Below are 22,688 nucleotides of genomic sequence, written 5' to 3' on the forward strand. Positions count from 1 at the left end.
CCCAGCTTTTACAGAGATGGGGCAACTGAGAGGCATTTTAGAAGATTTTATTCCATTATCAGTCTTGATTAAGAGTGAGACACAAGAGATGTAAAACTCAACACCATCCCATCAGAATCAACCTATTTCTTAGTTACAATCCCTTATAAATGTTTTTCCCTATTAGCTTTTGCCACACAATGCTGCTATTGTTTCTAATACCAGTAACCTGGATTTTTTTCCCCATGTGGTCCTGTTACAATGCATCTTTCACAGCATGCCAGTGTAGTTCCCATCAAAAAGTCACTTCTATTTTTATTCCCCACTAAAACAATACATCTCTCCCCCATACTATAAGTCTTTACACCACAAAAAACCAAATAATCATTATCTTCCCTTCACAAATATAGCAGTAATCATAAATTCACTTTACAAACACAATAAAACTCCTCCAATTCCTATAAAACACCCATAAGTACTACTAAATTCCAATCACTCAACCAAAACACATAAAAAATTATAAAAACATCTACATCCAACATACTTGTAATATTAATTATATAATTAGAACTATACTCAATTATACCTATATTTATATTAATACCTATAATATTAACTATTTTACCACAAGAAATCAAACTACAAATCAATTATAACCATTCATTACTAATACATTCCACCCAAAAAACATAAAATACTAAATCAAATCTCTCACACTAGAGCAAACTCTAAATGTAGAACTTTGTTATTATGAAATAATCTTGTTTATATTTTTGATTCCAGTCTTCAGATTTTGCATCCTCGCTGGGGGTTTCATTGTGCTTTCATTTTAGGTTGTCTACATGTGGGATGAGCTGGGTTCCAGGGTTTGGAATAAATTCCCTTGGTTTTGAGAAGCATTTGGTGCCTAAAGGAAATAGTGAGAACTTGAGGTGATTTGTTTGGTGCCATTTTCCCAAGAGATGGAACTGCTGTGGATCTTGGGGTTTTGTGGGTGATGGGAAGCAGAAGGAATTAGCTTCTAAATCTCATTTTTTCTGTTTTTAGACTAGAAATATGGGGGACACCAATAACGGGCAGCCCTGGGGAAATTTTAGCTCTTTATTTATTTAGGTGATTATTTATTATTTACCTCTCTGCATCCTGCTTTGGTTCAGCCCTGTTTGATGCCTGGGGATGCTGCTGATGTGCTGGATCATTGATACAATCAGTAAAACCCAATTTTTTCTCTTGATCCTGTTCCTCCCTCCAATTTTGAGTTTAATCTTTCTCATATTACAACAGCTCTGTGCCCTCCTGTCTGCTACAGAGATCTTTAAGTGTTTAAATCATGCAGGAAATATATCAGGAGAAAAGGGAGAGAACTGGCAATACAGTGGGAATTAGCAAAAACCACTTGTCCTTCTCCCATCACCTTCTGTTTGATTCTTTTTCTCTGCAGATTCGTGGCACTGTGAGAGGTGAATGTTGTCTTTTTTCTGTTCTCTGCCAGAAGCTCTTCACAATCAAAGCTCCTGGTTAAGCCTATAATGATTTTATTTTAGAGGAGCTGTATTAACACTTCTAAAAACATTTCCTATTTTTCTGTCTTCCGTGCAAGCACTGTGTAACACCATTATGTACCACATGTAACAAATCCAATCATATTTGGAAAATATATCCAATCTCAGGTACCAGGGCATGTAAAGCATCTGCTAAAGGCTTTCCAAACATTTTTTGTTGTCTGTTTTCGAGCTAATTTCCAAATATATGAGCCATAGGGCTTTGAAATTCTGGAGTTGCAATCATTGGACCCAAAAATGGTGCAAACTTGTCAAAGTCAGGGATTAAGAAGCTCGTTCTCCTTAAGCGTTGTGGACCTCTAGTTCTTGGGAATTGTGAAGGGAGAGATCTGTATCAGCTCAGTGTAAAAATATGCTTAATCTTTTGAGGGTTAAAAGGAGATCAATTTACTTTCTGGTGAACAGGTGATATAAGTGAACATAAATATAAATGAACATAAATATAAATGAATATAAATATAAGTGAATGGGAACACTGACGTGGAGCTACTCAGCACTGTGCAAAAGAACAGGAAAAAACCACCTAAGGTTCAAAGTTTGCAGTGCTGGGTTTTAAATGCAGTGAGGGAGCTCAGGAGGGTGTGGAAGTCCTGCAGCCTGGGTCCCCTGGTGCCAGGCAGGTTACACAACCAGCCCCAAGTTCAGAACTGCTCTTCTCCAATCCCTTCTGCTGGCCCCAATTCAAGCTGACTTTTGACTTTATTTGAAGTGAATTTCAGCAGCCCTGTACCTTGCAGGGCTGGTTCTGAGCTGGGAAGCAGCTGTGTGGCCCCACAAATCATCCTGCTCTGTGGAAAGCACCGGCAACTTGTTCACCATGAGCATGGAAACCTCACGGAAACTTCCAAACCGTGCAAGGACAAATTGGGATCAATGATGTTATTCCAGGCCTGCCCTTGAGCTTGCAAGGATCCCAGTCTACACAGATAGAAAAGGTTGTTTTTATTCCCATGTGGAAATAAATTCCCAGCATTTTAAGGGTGCACAGCTGCTGCCAGGTGTTTGCAGGGAATCTGTTCTATCTCACTCCGGGGGTTGATGCATTTCTGATTTTCCTCCCCACACCATCTCAGGGGGAAGGGGTAGTGAGCAAGAGGCTCCTTTTTGTGGTTTCCAGCTGGGGTTAAACCATTGCTCTGGCTCCAGAATCCCAGAGAAATCCTAAACACAAATTCCCAACCAGCTGAGGGCTGGTATTTCACTGCCTTCCTCTCACCAACAGAGCTTCTGGAACCGTTTCCCAATTTGTAATGGGAAAATTTATTTAGTCCAGCAAAGTTTTCAATTCTTAATCCTTGGCTAAAAAAGACTCACCCCTTTCATTTTGCAGCTTTTCTCTAAGAGAAACAGGCAAAATCTCTGTTGTTTTAGCTTGAAGTCAGTTGAAGGAAACTATATCTGCAAAAAGCTGGAACATTTGGTTATAAATTGGGAGGTTTTAATCTTGCTTTAGATGTCTTACATTAAAATATTGATTAAAATTAAATTATGTAGCAGGGAATCTCTCTGATAGGACCACAGTTCTTTAGTAGTTCTTTTTGCAATATTAGGAATTCAAAAGTAAAAATATCACGTGGTTTGAGCAGCATTCAACCTTGTTGGTTATTTTAAATTTTACATATAACATGTTTAATTATACAGAGAAAAATTCCTGTGCATCCTGGTCCATTTTGTCTTTTGTTTGAGTAATTAGAGTATGAAGTGGAAATCTTTTGCAATTTAATTTTAAAAAGTTTTTGTTTTCCTCTGTTTTCCTGTTGAGATGCTGGGCTGAAATAGAACACTCAATAGTGATATGGTATTCCAGCAAAGCTCATTTTCAATGTTAATAAATTAGAATATTTAATGTCATTGTTATTCTAAAGGAGTAGTTCAACCTGTAGAACACAGGAGAATTTCATACAAAAAATTAAGGCTTCAGATAATATAGAAAATCCTGACATTTTAATGTAGAAGGACTTCTTGGGTCTTCTTGCAGAGAAAAAAGGGAGGTTTAGCATGGAGTTAGGACAAAAATGGGAATTATTTCCTAATCTAATTTTACAAGTTGGATCACCTCTTTAAGTTATGCCCAGAATGTTATCTTTCTTCTTAAAACCTTTTATTAGTCAATTATTTCCTAGTGCAACAGTTCTGAAAATTCCCTTTGTAATCCAAACTCAGTACCAGGTCAATACTGGCTTTGGATTGGTATTTTTAAGCCTTGGTAATGCAGCTGTAGTTTGACCTAGAAACCTATTTTGATGTGCTGGGTGTAACCAGGCCTTTTTAAACATCTGTCAGGGGGTTCTTCTGCGTGTGAGTAGCTGCTTGCAGTTGAAATGTTGTGGGGAAATAATCCAAAGGCTTGGGAGAGATGTTTGAAAAAATTTTGCAAGGGTCATGCCTGGGGGAGGGTCCTGGCTCAGTCCCTTGCAAGCAGGTGATGGAACAGATTGCAGGTGACCTGTGGGGAGCAGAAGGGCCTTGCTGGAGCTCCCTGTGGTAAATCTCAGCTCAAAGCCTTCCCCTCTTCCTGCTTCCAAGGGCTATGGTGCCTTGTTGGAGCTGCCTAAAACCAGAGGCCAGGCAGAATTAAGGGAATAAAAAGCAGTTCTGTTTATTGAAGGGCCTGCAGGTACATTTCAGGCAGATGAAATGCTGCAGGGGCTAAACCCACAAATGGACAATGTTTCACAGGTTTTTATACTTTTATAAGTTTGGTCCATTTGCATACTGGGGGTTCTGCTTGGGGTTTTGCACTTGTCATCCCTGAATTTCCAGCTAGCCCATTACTCTGTCTCTAATTAACTCAAATTATGAATATTTGTCAGGCTTTTGAGATGTTTGTTGTGAAACCAGCTGCACCTGTTAATAAATGGGGGAGCAGCACTGCCAGGAATGTAGCAGTGTAAATAATGATGGCAGTGGTTGTTCAGAGTTCCCATTCTGCTAAAATCAATATTAAATTGAGGAATATCAGAGTGATGCCTTGTCAGGGCCATCTAAATCAGAGGCCAGTGAGAATTAAGGGAGTAAAAAGCAGTTCTGTTTATTGAAGGGCCTGCAGGTACATTTAGGGCAAATGAAATCCCCACAGGGCCTACACCCAAAATGGACCCTGGCTCACAGGATTTTATACTTTTATCAGTTTGGTCCATTTGGGGTTCATCTGGCAATTCCAGCTGCAGGTAATGAAGTCATTGAGCCCAAGTTTGCTCCCCCCAAGTCCCTTTTGTTCCCATCTCTGGGCCCTGGGGCAGTGAGGTGTCCTTGATTGCCAGGCCTGGAGAGGAATTGCTGTGTGTGCCCAAAATGGGGAAGCTGCAGCTGACACTGGGTGTGCAGTTTGGAGTGACACACTAAAGAGCTACAGGAGTACAAATATGTGAAAAATACAAAAGCTAAAATGCTAAGGCATCAGTTCCATGCTCTGAGGGGTCACTGAAGCTGCCCCCAGTGAATCCTTCCACAGTAACCCCATCGGGCTGTCCTTGTTTTCCAGGTGCCATGAACCACAGAATTCAGCGAGAAATAAATTTAGCTGCAGCCCAGCAGGAAGTTTCAGAGGCAGCAGCTTCTGCAAGGGATTGTCAAGAACAATCTGCAAGGAGGCTGCTCCTGGCATATAGATTTTGAGCTGGAACAGTGCAGGGAAGGAAGTGCTCCGTGCCAGCTCTCAGCACCATATGCTTGCCCCTAATGTAATGCACAAAGAATATGGAGACAGCAGCTGCTCTGCAGGGAGGTGGCCACTTGTTAGATTTTGAAACCCTTCTGAAGTGTCTGTTCCTTTTCTTTTCATGGGTATTTTTTTTTCCCCCCTTGCTTACGTATTTGCATTCAAAAGATGTTCCCTGAAAGGAATCTATTTTTAGGCTGTGGTAAGAACAGGGGAGTGTGATCTACTTTTTGTTGAAATAAAGGTGATTTTGGAAGGACTCTGATAGTTTTTTGTATTGAGAAATTGTATTGAGCAGGTTTTTATTTTCTTGATTTCTTTGGCATCAGGGCATGATGAAATCATATCTATAAATTAATTATTGTCTAGAGCTGTCTGACTTTGATGGAAAACTTTGTCTTTCTTTGGGTTCCAGGAGTGTTCCAGTGGCCTGACCACATTCACATTTAATTCAGTGACAATTTTCATTGAGTTTGGTGGCAAAGAGAAGCCTAAATGAGGATTTAGGTCCAAAATGAGAGCAGTTGGATTTAATATGCCCAGGGGAATGGATCTTCCCTGGCACCCATCACTACCCAGGCACTGAAGTTGGTTCCTCTGTTGCTTTGAGAAACCTGAAGTTCCTGGCAGATTTCAGGAACTCTGTGCCTGCAATGCCAGGAACACAAAACTTATTTAAGTAAACAAAACTGGATTTTAAAAGGTATTTTTTTGACTCCACTGAATTCCAGATACACCTCACTATGAGCACTTCCATTTTGAATTAGAGATTCTTAAATGAATTTGAGAATCCAGAGGGAAGTTACATCACAGTATAATGAGGTTACAGCAGGACAAGTTGTTATAGCAGGTAATAAAATTAATGTTATCTCCCTGGCATTTTTGCTGAATGTCAGTGTTTTACAGTGACCCTGGAGTGATGTTAAAATGTCACAGCAACACCAGAGTGACCCATATTAGTCAGTAAAAATGATGGTTCACATAAAAGAAAGATGTTACAATCCTTTTTGCAAGGATAAATCTCTTTCAGACAGATTTTTGGGTTATTCTGTGTTGTTCTTTGTAGCTGCTTCTCTCTGAAAAAAACCAAACAAAGACATTAATCTACCTGTCACCAGGTATCCAGGTATCAATCTTCCTGCTGGTAGGGAGATGATTCTTTTGGAAAAATTAATGTTTATTTGTTTGCTTCAGTTCTAGAAGTCTGTTATCTAGCTGACCTTCGTTTTCAAACCAGCTGCAGTTGGTGGTTTTCTGGGATAATTAATTCCTAAATGCTCATTTAAAAGGCCCCCTTTTCCCTTTTGGTGGCCATACTTGTTGCAAGAATTCAAATCCAGTAGGGTGGCTGATTTGCAGCTTTAATCATTCCCTTTGTGTGCCCTCATCCCAGTGATGGACAATGTAGGAAGTTCTATCTATTAGGAATCTCATTGCTGAAGTAAACTGGATTTTAAAGTGAAATTAAATGCGGATTCTGAATACAGTGCTGCAGTGCTAATTCTGCAAAACGTGAGGTAAATGTTTAACTCACATTGAGAATGATGACTTAGAGTCTTGGCTTGAGCCAAATCAAAATCTGTTTTCAGTGCAAATTAAAGCTGTGAGATGATTTCCTGTTTTTATTCCCATAAGGGCAGTTTAGCCCTGGCTTAAGGAACACTTTTTAATTCTACTGAGCATAAGAAACTGCAAGTTATCATTAGCTTATAGTTCACACATTGGCCACTTGAAGTCTGGGGTCCTGGCACAGGAATATTTTGTGTGGGGTGTACAACACTCCCAAGAAAGTTTGTAAATTAAGTGTTTATTTCTGTTTTGAAAAGGAATTTTAAGTCTTCCTTGTCCTTCCTTCTCTCCTTCAGAAGGATTAAGAATTGGTAGAAGTAGCACAGTGTTCAGTCTACTCCATTTTCACTAACATACATAGAATTTATTTGTCTGAAGCAGCAGACTAAAGTAATTCTAGAAACGAATACATTTAGATACAGGACTATTATTTCATAGATTTTTTTTTCACTGAGATTTGTTGTTATGGTTGGATGGAGATTTATTTTTATATAAAAATGCCTGGCAGGAATAAAGAAAAAGATAGAGCTTTCTTTAACTCACTTTTAAAGCAGTGAAAATCAGCAAACCAATGGAATTCTAAGCAAGAGAGAAAAGGAAATCCTCTGTTCATGACAAGTGAGAATTGCTTGGTTTTCAGCCTAAGGAAAGTTACTTCCTTTTTAATGGATTGCCCAACCATCACAAGCTGCCAATGGCTAATTTAAGAAAAAAGAAATGCCAGAGACCAAATGTGGCAAATATGGTCTAGAGAAACGTTTCTCCTTGTGAGGAGATGCTTCAGGTCTGGTGGAGCTCCATGGAATTTTTACCTCGATTTTAAAAACTGCAAGCCTTGTGGCTGCACAGCTCAGATGTTAAACTTAAGAATTGTGAGAAAAATGAGAGAAATTAATCTCCAATTTTTTTTCTCCTCTCTCCAGCCACCAGAGAAAGAGGGCGGGCTGCCTCGCCAGGTGGGCAACAAGACGGAGTGTGGGCTCCTGGGGTTTGTGCTGGATCTGAAGCAGGATTATGAGCCCGTCCGTAGCCTCATCCCCGAGGAGAAGCTCTACAAAGTTTACACCTTCAACTCCGTGAGGAAGTCCATGAGCACGGTCATCAAAATGCCCGACGGCAGCTTCCGCATGTACAGCAAGGGAGCCTCCGAGATTGTTCTCAAGAAGTGAGTGCACTGCATCCCTGGCCTTGTTTTTTTCCAAAATTCAAAGCATCCTGATGCTAAAATGTGGGAATTCTGGTGTTTGGAGTTTGCTGCCTGCACCAGAAATGGGACACACCTTAGCAGCATGAGCTAAATTGTTGTTTTTTAAATTTTTTTTAAGTGCTTCTGGGAAATTGATCTGTTTTTCTTACCAAAGAATTGGGTCTGCTCTTGGTAATTTGTAAATGGATTCTTTATGTTCAACCCATTTGGAAAAGAAGCACTTTTCAATTTCACTGTAAGCAGCCAGCTCATTGATTATTGAGAAAATAATGCATGAAGGGTTCTTGGTGTCTGTGCAATAAGTTTCAAATTCTCTCTGATATTTCAGCAGTGAATCTTCTAGAAATTTACATTAGAAACTTAAAACCTGACATCAGAAGAGGAAAGCATTGACTGAAATGAGCTTATACAGGAAATACTTTGGCAGTCATGCAGATGCACACTTGATGCTTTTTTGGGACTACCTAAAAACAGAACCCAAACAGAACTAAGGGAATAAAAATCAGTTCTATTTATTGAAGAGCCTGCAGGTACATTTGGGCAGATGAAGGTCACAGGTTTTTATACTTTTATCAGTTTGGTCCATTTGCACATTGGGGGTTCATCTGCCAATTCCAGCTGCAGGTAATGAAGTCACTGAGCCCAAGTTTGCTCCCCCCAAGTCCCTTTTGTTCCCATCTCTGGGCCCTGGGGCAGTGAGGTGTCCTTGATTGCCAGGCCTGGAGAGGAATTGTTGTGTGTGCCCAAAGTGGGGAAGCTGCAGCTGACACTGGGTGTGCAGTTTGGAGTGACACACTAAAGAGCTGCAGGAGTACAAATAGATGGAAAATACAAAAGCTAAAATGCTAAGGCATCACACTCAGTTTTCATTCTCTTTTTCCTGCCCAAACCAGGTGTTCCAGGATCCTCAACGTGGCTGGGGAACCGCGCATCTTCAGGCCCCGCGACAGGGACGAGATGGTGAAGAAGGTGATTGAGCCCATGGCCTGTGATGGGCTGAGAACCATCTGTGTGGCCTTCAGAGACTTCCCCAGCAGCCCTGAGCCTGACTGGGACAACGAGAATGACATCTTATCTGACCTGACTTGCATCTGTGTCGTTGGCATTGAAGACCCAGTAAGGCCAGAGGTACGTCCAATTTTTATCTTGTGGAAAACTGGACATAACCTGAATGGTTTTTTACAGGTTTTATCTCTTTTTTTAAAATTAGTTCTTTCAAAGAAGCTGAAAATCAGCTTTAGAAATGGGTTTTACCTGATAAAAAGCCAAATAATTAGGGTGATAAAATTCAACTATATTTAAATAAAGGAATACAGGGCTTTCTGCAGTGCAGGATTGAAATGATCAGCAGAGGTTTTGTAGTGCTCCCACATGTTAAAGAATTTTCCTTTAAGCAGTGCAGTGATGTACAACTCTGAAAGAAGGGAAGACAAGTGCAGTTATTAAAATTGCCATGGTTATAATGACAGTTTCCAGAGAAACTGGAGTTTTTGCCATTTATTGTAATAGTTGTCACTTTACTTAAGATTGTACCTGGTGACTACTCAGGAAAACTTGTTTTTGATGTTGTATTTGAAGAAGGAAAGGCTGCAGTTGTCATGGATATCACATTTACATGGAGTGTACAAATATATATAAAATTTCAGAGTAAATCAGTAGTAGGTGTGCACATGGGAAACACACCCCTGCTTCTACACTTGTAAATTACATTCCTACATAAATAGAAAGGGTTGAGTTAGAGAATTCTGATCTCTCTATTGGTGCTTGATAATTAATGGAGAATTATGAATTCCAATGTGGGGTTTGAAAATGGTGACAGTACCTTTGGAGCTACCTTTGGACACAACCCCAGGTACCAACTGCACCAAGACTGTGCCTTGCCTCAGAATGGATTTTATTGGCTTTTTCTCCTCAATATGAAGGTTAAAATAAAAAGTAAATCTTGTGTAGGTGACAACTGGATGATAAACTCCTTATCTCCACACAGAGCAGATAAACAGCATCCACTTTATCTGTCATCAGATGGTCTCCTGCTGCTAATGCATCTGTCCCCACGGCTGACATTGCACGGCTTTCAAAATGTTGGAAAATGTCCTTTAGAAGTTCTGTCTACAGTGCTCCTTTAATGCTCCAGCTCACACAGATGGATATTTTGCAGAAAATATTTTGCAGAAAATATAGATATTTTCAGAAATATTTTGTCAGTGGCCACTGGAACTGTGAATCAATCCTCTCCCCCTCCTAAATTAAATCATGATCCACGTTAGAAAACAGCTTTAAGTCAGGTTCCGTGTGGTGTGACAGACTGAGGGATTGGGGAGCAGTGGGATTTGCAGTTATTATGGAAAATAGCTGCAAACTCTCCTTTCATGTGATTGTTAGGAGGGTGTTTTGTAAGAAAGCTGCTCTTATCTTGCAGAGAATAATTTTTGAGGAGCTTGAGGTAAAAGTGAATAATTCTGCTAAAAATAGAGGGCAAATCTGACTTCTATGTAAAGAATCAAAGAGATGAAGGGCAGGAAAACATCTTATTTCTAAACAAATACTTGAATATTGTATTGAATTTCTTGTAGGTTAGCACCAGAACATGCAGGAACATTTCTATTTTAGTGCAAGACACACGATAAAATATTTGCAATTTCAGAATTTTACCAAATTTTGGACATTTGGGACTTGGGTTTTTGTTTTTTTCCTCCTTGTCTCTTTTGACTTTATTGCTTCGAAGTAGCAATAACAAAATAAAAATATTTAAACCAATATTTAAATTATTACTACTCTGCACATTATAAGAAGCAGTACCTTAGGGGAAATAAATGAACCAATAAACCCTGAGCCAGGAGAAAAACATAAAGTTCAGAAAACTCTGTAAGTTTGGAATATCTGGCTTGGTTGGAATATTGTAATGTGCGTGTGTGAAATCCCCATTGCTGATGCAAATAGCAAGATGTTGAGCAGTTCTAGGGAATATTTTGCCAAAATGAAATCTGCTCATTAAATTGACTCCCCACTGGAGCTTATGCATTTTCAAAGTGCTTTCTGTAGGGGTAAAAAAAAGAACACAAAAATAAGAATTCTTACTAAAAGTGCTGCTTTATCAATATTCTCAATCTTCACCGATGTCAGGATTTATGTGGATGGAGGTGATAATTCAGGTAATTCTAATAAACTTGTCCCAGTCCTGGCAGCCTTTACCTTCCCTTCACTTGTATTCCTGTGTTTTCTGGGGAAGAATCAGGATTCTCCTTTTCCCTGAGGGAGTGTTGGGCTGTGCTGTGGATCCTGTAGGACATGGCTCCTGTGCATCCAGGAATGATCCCATTCTTGGGATACTCAGGGAGCTTTCTGGCACTCACATCTCCCCCATACACTAAAAAACCACCATTTGAATGAGTTATTTATCACTCATGTCCAGCAAGTGTTGAGTTTTCTCTGGAATGCCCACCATGGACACCCATGGCTTTTCCATATTCCCAGGTTAATTCAGACACCAGCTTTGTCATCAGCAGCTGCTGGATTTAGCAAGCACTGAACTTCTTGCTTGATATTTATATTTTGTGGGCGTGTTTTTTATTTTTCTTTGATAAATACACAGGAAGAGAACAAACAGAGTGATGCCCTTCTCCTGCAGAGATTCTCTGTTGATCCTGACACTCTTTCTGGCTTGATTTTAATGAGCCTGAACTGGCTCACACTGATCTGCCAGAAAACGCCTCCAGTCTGTTATTTCTGGGAGATGAACGTAAATCCCTTCCAAATATCTCCTATTTATTTGTCACCTGATTGGGAAAGATATTCCTGCGTTGGATACTCGGTGCATGCATGCTTGCATTGGAAATTTTGCTTTGCAGAGGGAAAATAAACCCCAAAAATTGTGAAATGTGTACTTAAGCTCTGCAGAACTGATGGAAAATATCTGCTTCCTCTGCCCACTCAGTCTGCCAACACTCTTTCTCCCTTACAGCAATAAAAAAAATATGAACAATATTTTAACTGTAATTACTGTACACACTATTAAATCAGATACCACCCACCAGCTGTCCAGAAAATGACAGGAGAGGAAAACAGGATGATTTCTCCAGTTAGATGTGAGTTTGAGACCTGTTTGCAACTGGAGCTGTCCTCCCCTGACCTTGCTCAATGGGACTGACCCTTCATGGGAATATCCTTTTTTTTCTGCTTGCACTGTAATTTATTTTTCTCCTTCACAGTCCATCCATTGGGCTGGTTTTCCAGATTTCCATCTAAATCTGTCCTGTCCTATACATGAGGGTCACCACAGCTCCAAGTGGGTACCAAAAGCATTTCCAATTGACAAATGGGATTTAGGCAGGATTATGAATGTGGAAACTGGGGAGATCAGGGGTCATTTGCTTAAGGAACAGACTGGACCTGATCATATATTCCCCTACAGAAACCTATTTCACATCACTAAAGGGCTTCGGGTGGAAATAATTTTTCCAGGGTGTACAATTTGTAGGGAAAATATTCCCAGTTAGAGGTGTGGAAATGGGAAGATAAAGCTCTGTCCCTGAATTCTGCCCTTGATTTTGTGATCTGTGTTGACAGAGTCCTGCAAACAGCACGTCCTGTGGGTGGAGGATCTTCCTGGGAATCCTGGGGAAAGTTCTGCTCTGGTCCTTGCTGAGGTGTTGGTTTAGGGAGGCATTTTGGAAAGCAGGAACTCCACAAAATGCCTTTAATAAATATTCACAAACCTGGTGTGAAATTATTCCCAGGCTGGGAGAACCATTATCTGTGGTGTGGTGGAGGAGTTTAGGGTTTTCAGTGCCTTCCTGGCCCCAGGAAATCCCTTAAAGCCCAAGGTGTGCTACACTGGCTCAGAGCAATACACTCAGTGGTGTATGTGTAAAGCATTTGTAATATATATAAAAAAATATAATATATATTATAATATATAATAAAACACACAGTGGTGTCCCCTACTTGTGGCTACAGAGGAAATGAAAATATCTAGAAATGCATAAAATTAGCAGTATAATGTTGGAGATGGTTTTTCCTTTCCTCAGCATTTTCTGCACTAATGGATGAGATGAATCCACTCAAATTGGCATTGAGTTTCACAACACATTTATATCTGAATACAGACAGTAATATCCATTTTGATACCTTTTCTTAAATAGTTGTGTGGTTTTAAAATACTTTTTAATAATTGTGCATTGCCATCTTCTGAGTAGGGCAGTTCACTTCCCTGTAGCTCTGTGAAGGGCTTCAGCCTTCATGATGAATCCTGGGCTGCTCTAGGCTCTTGTAGGTAAAAATGAAATTTAGAAAGTGGTGCTGTGCTGAACAATGACATCCAGGCTGTTCTGGACATGTTAAACACATTCCTCACTCTCTCACTGTAAATAATATTGCTGTTTTTCTCTTGAAGAAATAACGCTTTCATAACAATAATGCAAAATAATGCAAAAATGTCATGAGACTGAATTAATTGGTTAGTGATATTTACTTAGAAATTATAATTAATTAGGATGTAGTTTAAGGGAATAGAATTTTTTTTCCCCATCTGAAACTGAGCTATAAACATGGAACCTTTCTGTAGCCTTCATTTACTGAAGTACTGTATTAAAACAGCTTTATTTAATTACTAGAAATCAATCTTTTCTTTTAATTCCTGAATTTATTTTTTTAAAATAAGATGTGTATGATGCCAAGTCAGAATGGAGCCCCTACATTAATCTCACAGCTCCTGTTATACCCTGAATATATCTCTTTCCCTGATACATTTCCTGTGCAGCAGAAGTTTATCTCATGCATGAAAAGGCATCAGTAAAATCAGGCTTCATTTAAATGATTTTGAAATATGTAAAATATTAATTTTAAACTCCTGTATTTAGGAATTCCACCTGTTGATAAGCATGAATTAAGTAGTGCTAAATCACAATAACTTTAAAATCTTGAAAGGAAGGTTTGGATCAGAAGTAATTTTCTGTACAGAATGTTTGTATTGTCCATTCGTATTTACACGTGTTGAGTAGTTTTGTTCAGCTTGCTAAAGGTCAAAAAAGCTGCAGAGCACTCATTTTCATTCAAGCCAGGAGAAAGTTGAAGGAACTGATCTAAAAGACAATTTTTTTACTTGATACAAGATTTGCCTTGCTTGTGGAGTGACCCCAACTCCAGAAGAGTCAAGTTACAATAAAACACATCTGATTCCCCTTCCTGCTTCAGGCATTCCTTAGCCTGAAATTTTTCTGGATGGGGACACCTGCCTTGTGTTTAACTCTGATCCAGGAGTTTTCTTTGCCCTTGCCTTGTTTCTGTGATGCCTTGGAGGCGCCCCCAGAGCAGAGGCCAGGCCAGGTTCAGGGAATAAAGTGGGGATTGATGGAAGCCTTCAGCAGGCACAGCTGGGGCAGCCACAGCCTCCAGAGGCTGCAGCCAAGGGGGGCCATGGGCACGAGTTTGTCCCACCATGATCAGTTTGGCCATTCACACATCAGGGGTTAATGCTCCCATTCCAGCTGCAGGGAATGAAGGCATTCACCCCCAGTTTGCTCCCCCCAGCTCACTTCTGTTTATACTTTTTGGGGCCTGAGGCAGTGAGGTGTCCTTGAGTTCCAGGCCTAGAGAAGAACTCTTGTATATCTTATAATGTGCACAATTTATGAGCATGGCAGCACTTTTGTGTAATCAATAATTTTATCTGACCAAAATGTGAAGACAGTTAAGTAGCACTCTGTATGGAGTTTAGAGTTACAGTCCAGGATTTGAAAAATACAAAAGCTAAAACCCCGAGGGATCCTCTGCAGGTGCCAGAAGCCATCCGGAAGTGCCAGCGAGCCGGGATCACCGTGCGCATGGTCACCGGGGACAACATCAACACTGCGCGTGCCATCGCCATCAAATGTGGCATCATCCACCCCGGAGAGGACTTCCTCTGCCTCGAGGGCAAGGAGTTCAACAGGAGGATCCGAAATGAGAAGGGAGAGGTAAACAAAACCCAGTGAAAACACCAAAATATTCTCCTGCACTGGGATGCACCTCGTAACATAAAGACTGCTTGGAAAAATTCCTACTTTTTTCTCCCACTAAATTTTTGTAATTCAAAACAGTGGTGAAATTCCACTCTTTACTCTTCCAGTATCAGTTTAGTGCAGGCCTAATTCTGCAGTTTTTAGAACTGCAGTACTCCACAAGAAATCAAAACCTGAGGCAGGTTTATGGCAAGGAGGAGAAGGAACCTTGCAGGTTTATGGCAAAGAGGAGAAGGAACTCAACAGTAATTTTGCTCCTAAAATGCAATCTCTACTGGGAACCAGCTCCTCTCATTTCTTTAATTTATTCCACTTTCTCCAATGTACTCACAGCAATGATTTGCATTAAAAAAAATCCATCCTTTGGAAAGTTTTTAACTCCTCATCAAAGATGGAGCTCAGACACAGTTCTAAAAAGAAAAATCTATGCTGGCTCTTGAGTCCACCTTAAATGAGTGGACACAGTCATGTGCTCCCTGCATGGATGGGAGGAATCCTGGGAATGTTAGTAAATGCAACAAGTTTGGTTTTGTTCCTGTTACACAAGAAAATCTTGCCATTATTGGTGCTAAATGAAGGATTTGGGTTCTCCTGTAGAGTAGAACAAACTTGTGAACAGGTTTGATCAGCTTTGAGAAACTCCAGTATCCTTTATCTAGAATGATGATTCTGGGTGGATTTATCCATAAAGATGATAAGAAAGGCTGGTTAGATATTGTGGAAGAATTTACCTATGTTAGCCAGCAGCTGAGCCCTGTTAGTACTGGCCTTGTCTTCCCTTGCAGCATTGATGGCTGCTGGAATTTTTCTGTGCTTTGGAGAAAAGCTGCAGGTTTGAGCAATCAGGGGAATTTTCTGACACAATAACATAAACTCTGCTCATCACAGGCTGGAGGTTTTACGGTTTGGGTTCTTTTTTGTGTTCCCCCCCTGCAGATTGAGCAGGAGCGGATTGACAAAATCTGGCCAAAGCTCCGGGTGCTTGCTCGCTCTTCCCCCACGGACAAACACACTTTGGTGAAAGGTGGGTGCAAACTGCTTGTGGGGGGCTGGAAATCAATGATGAAGGTGTTGAAGCCCATCATCTGCTTTGATTTCACTGTTCCCAATCCACCTGAGTTGTCATCTTTAACTGCACCACACAAAGAAGTTTTCTTGCACTCTTGTGTTTGTGTTCTACCTCAGCCTTGACATGGAAAATAATAGGAAACTCCTTGGCAGGAATGAGAGAAATAGCAACAAGATGCCTGGCAAGTGGATTTAGGCAATCTCATATTTGCCTTGTGACTTTTAATTGGAATGAGACTCGAGCTGGGAGGGAAAATGTGCATTTGGAGGGCAGAAAGAAAATATTGCTGGGAAACAGGATATAAACAAGAGGAGACGTAGATTTTTTTGTCTTTGCCTGCACTGCTTTATGAGGGAAGCAAGAGCAATCTCATTCAGAGTGAATCCAGTCACTCCAGTGCATCTCTTCTCCCAAAATTATCCTAAAGAGCGTTCAAAGAGGAAAAAAAACCTTTTCCTGTCCCAGCAGCAGTTATTGGGATGTGGAACTGGGAGCTGCCCAGTGGAGATGGGGATTTTCAGCCAATTCCATTTTTCCTGTAGGCTAATTTAACTGTGGGATTTGCATAGGCTCCCTTTAGATTCCTGTATTTTTAGAGTCTGCCCTGTAGGAAGTGTACCATCCAAACCCCATTCTCTCCCCACACTGTCTGCAGATGGAATGCTGCCATTAAAAATGGTTTGGTTTGCAGTTTCCTTCTTTCTTTTGATGACTTGGCATCTTATTCAGTTGACTTGGAGGCTCACACTTCATGGCTGGTGAAATCAGGCAGTTTCTGAGCAGGAATAACATCATTTTTGGCCACGCTCAGGTAGAAGCCCTGTCAGCAGATTGCTGTTTCCTGATGAAGAAAGAGCTGGAATACTTTGCTAATGCCCTGGAAAGTCTGGAGAGCCCCTTTAGCAATTCTTGGAGCAGCTAAAGTTCAGGCTAAGATCCAGCTGATCACATACCTGTTTTCAGCTGTTGACTACTCCAATATTATTCCACATTTAGGTAGGAAATCCTTTAAGTTTTGTTTCTATGATTCCAGATATGGCTGATTACAAAGGCTTTTGAGCATCGTGCAATTTTTAAAAATGCCAAAATGAATTCTAGAGCAGAAGTTCCATTGTGAAGTTGAAGATTGGATCAGTTGGGTTATTTGGGCTTGAGACCAGTGGAAATGGGTGGTACTGGATGGGGCAGCTGGAGACAGAATGTATCATCTCCATCCCCATCTTTTATATGTATATCTTATAATGTACACAATTTATTAGTATGGCATGTGTCATTAATGTGTTATGTGTAATTAATAAATAATACACATTTCTGGGGGAGGTGTGCTCCAAAATAGTTTTCCAGCAGAGGTTTGTTCAGGATTAGAAAGGTTTGGAGGCATTTTTATCTTCATGGGTCGGTGTTAGACCTGCCCAAGGTCAGCTGAAGTCTCCTCAGCAGTGCATCTCAAACCCTGTGCTCCAGGATCCTGTTCTCAGAGAACAGCCCTTGTTCAGCCCAGCAGCTGATTTGTTTCAGAAACACAACAATTTGTGTTTCATTAAGTGGATTAACCAAGTCCCTCAGGAGTGCTCGTCTGAATCATTCAGGATTTTCCCTCAAGAGGAGCAGGAAACCTTTGCCAGGGAAATTGAAATCAATAGAGAGCTGGAGAAAACAGGAATAGCAAATTGTTGATGGTTTGTAGCATAAGCACTTGGACAGCCCAAAAGATATTTACTCCTACTGAATGCCACATGCAAGTACCACAATTAATGTTTTAAAGATGTGACAAGGTCGAGAGAGCAATTAAGTGTCTTCACAAAGTTCAGGAACGAGTCTGTGGAAATCATGATGGAATTTTTTGGCTGGTAATACTCCAAGGGCCATTAAAAGTTACAAGAAACTATTTAAATGTTCACTAGTTTTGGGCCTCTTATTAAAATGTTATGTTTTTCTCAGACACTTGAGGGATTGAGAGGATTTTCTCCCCTTTGATGTATTCTATCTGCTCTAGGCTAAAAACACACATCAGAAAATAAACTTTTTTTATATTTAATTTTTAATGACATACAGCTGCTGGAGGGAATCTTTTTTCCCCTTAACATAGCACAATCCCACCCAACAAAAGGATCATTTTTATTTTTCACTTTTGTTTTCAGTACTGCTCAGGGACCAGAGAAGGGCATGGTTCAGCATTTCAGCCTGGGCAGACACTTGCAGTCAAATATTTATGGCTTTGAAGTAGAGGTAGATTGGAAAAACACCCATCAAAGTGGTTTATCATCACAAACTGCTTCAGTGAAACCAAAATCCCAGTCTCACTGAAATACAATTTGGGATGGGTTTTAAGACACCTTTTCATATTTTAAAATTTTCATATTATTATTTGTCAAATTTAAAATTTCATATTTTTAACTCTGTTTCAAAATATAACAAGTAAAATCACATATCATTTATACTGATGTGAGGTTACAGCGCTGTTGCTGAAATAATTCAAAATTGTCAGTTTATCTTTTAAAAACACTGCAGGAAACAGTTGCTTAACACTGATGGGAAATATCATCAGAAGAAAAGATCAAAGAAATACTCAGTTAACCAATTAAACAAGTGGTACCTTCCAATATATTTAAATTAGACTGGAATTATTTTTTGGTGATATTAAAAACAGCTATTGTCATGTAGGGCTAATTTGTTATCAAACAGAAAGGAAACTTTAAGAAGAAAAGATTTTTAGTAATTACCCTTAATTACTCAAACATTTCAACTGTTATTTCATGGCATGGTAGTATGTTCATAACCTCATTAATGTGGAAAGCTGTGAGATGGGTACAATAATCAAAATACAGAAAATGGTATTAATTGATATTCTGAACTTTGGGGAGGAATTTTCACTTGATTCCCAATGCTGTCTGTAATGTTATACAGAACATTTTTATATAAAAAAAAACCTTTAAACTTCTATCCAGGCAGGTACCCAAACATGTAACTGAAATAAATGTGAGCTTTCTCCTTCAGACGGACTTTGCAAATTCTCGTTACATTAACAGGGAGCTTCCAGAAGTTTGGAAATATTAAAAACTAACCTGAAGAGGATGTGTTCATGAAAATACATGGCTGTACCTCTGTTTAGCTTGTCAAAGAAACACAAATCTGTGTGATCCTGAGGGAGGATCAGCTTTCCTGCCTCTCTAACCCTGAACTGGGCTTCAGCTCTGAAATCCTCAGCTGGAGCTGAATTTTCCTGCTTGTTTTAAGCAGTTGAGACAGAAAGAAATCTCTAAACCAGGATTTTTTTTTCTCCCAAGAGTTTCTAACAGATGCAACTCAAAGGGTGACGAGCAAGGACTGTTTAAGTAGAGCAGCACTTGTCCTGTGACAGAGGGAGAACCTGGGGCTGACTCTGATGGGTTTGAGCTGAGCCATGGGTGCAGAAAAGACATTGTTGGCTATTTATTATCAGTTATTATCCTGAGTGGATTTGATTTAATGCTTGCTTAGTGTTGGATGGGAGGAAGGTGAGAGATGTAGGATATATTTCCGTTTTGTATTGTGTATTTTGTACTTTTTTTAGCAGACTTATGCATTTAGAGCCCTTCTTGACAGCCCTGCATGGTTGTTTTAAATCTGATCTTTGCCCTCATCTGACACAAGCTGCTTGCTCTGAGAAACTTGTGTCTTATGCAAGCCACAGGATAAATTCCTGCCCAAATTTCCTGCCCAAATTCCTGCCACATCAGCGGGATCCCTGTGTGGAGCACACTATCATGTTCTGCTCAAGGTGTGCTCCTGGGGCTGTTGAATGAAATTGTTTGTGACAGGAGAAAGTCATGGCCAAACAGCTCAACAGAGGGAAGAGGCCAGTGAAAGAGCAAAGGCTGTTTTGGCAGGAAGCTTTGCTGAGAGTAGAAGAATTCCCCATGAAAACCTGTTTTTATTAAAATTCTGTATGTAAGCATTCAACTGGAGGAAAGCTGTATAGTTGGAAGAAATTTCCTGGTTGTTAGACATGATTGATTATTACTGGAGCTTCTTTGCAGCCACTTGGACTGAGTGCAAAGGCCAGGGAATGTTCTCTTTACTGGCAGCCTGTCAGCTCATGCCCTCAGTCACATTTTTCCCTGATCACATCAGAGATTAATCCCCACAGCTCAGAGGGAGAGCCCTTCCTGGGCATCCTTCTTCTCTTTGGTCTCCTCACACTGTGAATTTTATCTGTGCACATTTCTCAGTACTGAAGAGAATTCTTGAGGTGAAACCTTATCACAGCCACTGACAGCATATTAAAAACAAACCTTAATGTGTTTGGAGGGAGGCACGTGCTGGGAAGAAGGCAAACATTCAGCAATGGGAGGAAGCAGGGAGGAGGAAGAGATTAGAAAGAGCAGGCAGAAGTCAGGGAGTGTTGACAGAGCTGTGATAAATCCTCTGAATCCCAAATAATCGTGGCTGCTCCATTTTAGAAATTTGTCTGACGTACAGATGGGTGTTTTGCAAAGTCCTTCTCTCTTCCATGGGCAGCACTGAAATCCATCCCCAGAATTCCACACATTTCCTGTGGCACTCAAAGTGGGCACTGTGGGGAAGGTCTGGGGCTCAGGTGCTGATGATACCCGAGACCTTTTCATGTCTGGTTTTCCATGGCTGCATTTAGCTCTGGGCTCATCCTGGCTGCATAGTTTGGATTTTGGGATAAAAATGTCTCCTAAACCTTGTGAATGAGTTGGCAGCACCCAGGAGCTGGCTGATGGAGGGCAGTTGGTGGCACAGTCATCAGCACAGTCTCTATTTATATCCATTTATCTCTATTAGGAGATCATTTGTTTGAGCCTCTTCAACTTGATTTGGGTTGTGCTCCCACTTGGAGCCCAGTTGTGAGCAGATACTATCGACCTCTTTGGAGCAGTTAATACCTTAATGAGCCAGAGATTTTAATGACTTTTTTTTTTTTCCAGAAGCTTAAACTATTAATTTAACATCAAAGGATGTGTTAATAACAAGACAAAGTAAATGCTTTTAACAGTAGTGACAGATGATGTTCCTGTTTATTTAGTAATACCAAAGGCAAATCACCCCAACAAACTGAAAGCTCTAATTGTGAGATCTTATCAGAGTAATTGCCATTTTTCTGAGATCATACTACCAGTGGAAAGTGAATAGGGCTTTTTTTTCTCATTTTCATAACTCTGAAAAATACAGGGCACTAACTGCTTGCACAGGCCACTGCAATCTTCTGGTGCCTGATAAGCCTGAACCTTGCCAAGAGGCAGCTATTGCTCTGTAATCTGCAATTTCCTATTTCTCCTTGGTTATCTGATATGGAAGGGAATTTTTTCTTTAGAGCAGAGTGAAAGCTTTTCACACTGGGTAGGTTTGGATAATTGTTTTTGGAGGTAATGACTTTGTGCAAAATGTGTTGCAAAAGGAATTCTGTCATTTTCCTCCCCTAAGTTATCAATATGGAAAGGAGTTCTTGTATCCTACACAACAAATCCTGTGTTCTGGACTTGTACTCAAATGGACCCTGACATGGAAATAGAAACATGAATTGTGAATGATCTTCATCCTATAAAAACCTGGGCTGCTTCTGTAGCCTCTGAAAAATTCTTCATTATTTTCCTGACTTTCATTATCTGCATAAGTGGAAAATAATTCCCTGCAGCCTTGTTGTGTGAAAAACTTGATTCACCAAGTGAAAAGGGGTTTTTATTTCTCTCAAATGATCTCAAAATGAAAGTAGAAATTATTTTATTCTATCTCTTTATTAAAATGCTTGGTTTCAGAATTTAAAGAATTAGTTTGTATCTCCTTAATCATTGTTTGGCAAAATTGAACATGGCTGCTAAAGTTCTCCAGCTACATAAAATTCGTGAATGCCTTTTGTTATCTCTAGGTTAAGAAGGCCTCTTAGTAAAGCTGATATTACAGCTGGGTCCCAGTTTAGGAGAGCCCTAAACATGAATTTAAGTTTTTGGCAAATCCTTTCCATCGATGTTTGATCAGTGCTGGGCTGTGACACTTTGAATAGCAGGAATCTGCCAGAAGGACATAATGAGCTGCTCTCATTGCCTTTGAAGCTTGAGCAGGTTTTGTTGATGTGTTGATGATGCAGGATCAGAACTTTCCATGTAAATCCTAATGGTGATGTTTAGTAGTGGATGGTGGTGATGCTGCAGCTTTCATCATTATTTTCCTTAAAGATCTGCCTTTTTAATCTCTGTAAAACTGTGTGGTGTTATCCAATCTGTATTATACAGAGCCTGCTTTTTTACAGGGACCTTTTATCTTGCTAATTATTGCATTGACATTATAAATGTCTGTAAACACACACCCATATATACATTTTTTGCAGGTATTATTGACAGCACACAGGTGGAACAGAGGCAGGTGGTAGCTGTGACTGGGGATGGAACCAACGATGGACCAGCACTTAAAAAAGCTGATGTTGGCTTTGCAATGGTATAATCTTGATGTTTGTGCCATTATGAATTTGCTGTAAGGGCTTTTCCATTCATTGAATGTGAAGTTGCTTAGTTATTACTTGTCAGTGAAGGAATATATTGGAATGAGTTATGTTGACTCAGAATCCTTTAATTCACTTGGATTACTGGCATTGCTTGTTTTGATACTTCTTCAGGATTTTGTCTAATTAATTATTGGCTTT

General features: G+C 40.0%; 1 protein-coding gene across 16 annotated transcripts in view; it reads left to right on the plus strand.

Annotated features, from left to right (window-relative positions):
- Nucleotides 1-22,688, plus strand: part of ATP2B2 (ATPase plasma membrane Ca2+ transporting 2) — a 414,874-nt gene that overhangs the window by 352,036 nt on the left and 40,150 nt on the right. For all 16 annotated transcript variants that reach the window (XM_071440030.1, XM_071440026.1, XM_071440025.1 and 13 more), the window contains 5 exons: nucleotides 7,695-7,936; nucleotides 8,872-9,106; nucleotides 14,752-14,931; nucleotides 15,913-16,000; nucleotides 22,377-22,483. In XM_071440030.1, coding sequence (XP_071296131.1) covers nucleotides 7,695-7,936; nucleotides 8,872-9,106; nucleotides 14,752-14,931; nucleotides 15,913-16,000; nucleotides 22,377-22,483 — 852 coding nt within the window. The remainder of the gene's footprint in view (nucleotides 1-7,694; nucleotides 7,937-8,871; nucleotides 9,107-14,751; nucleotides 14,932-15,912; nucleotides 16,001-22,376; nucleotides 22,484-22,688) is intronic.

Source organism: Agelaius tricolor, unplaced genomic scaffold (genome assembly GCF_023055355.1).
Source record: "Agelaius tricolor isolate 1412-34295 unplaced genomic scaffold, bAgeTri1.0.p SCAF_14, whole genome shotgun sequence".
NCBI lineage: Eukaryota > Metazoa > Chordata > Aves > Passeriformes > Icteridae > Agelaius > Agelaius tricolor.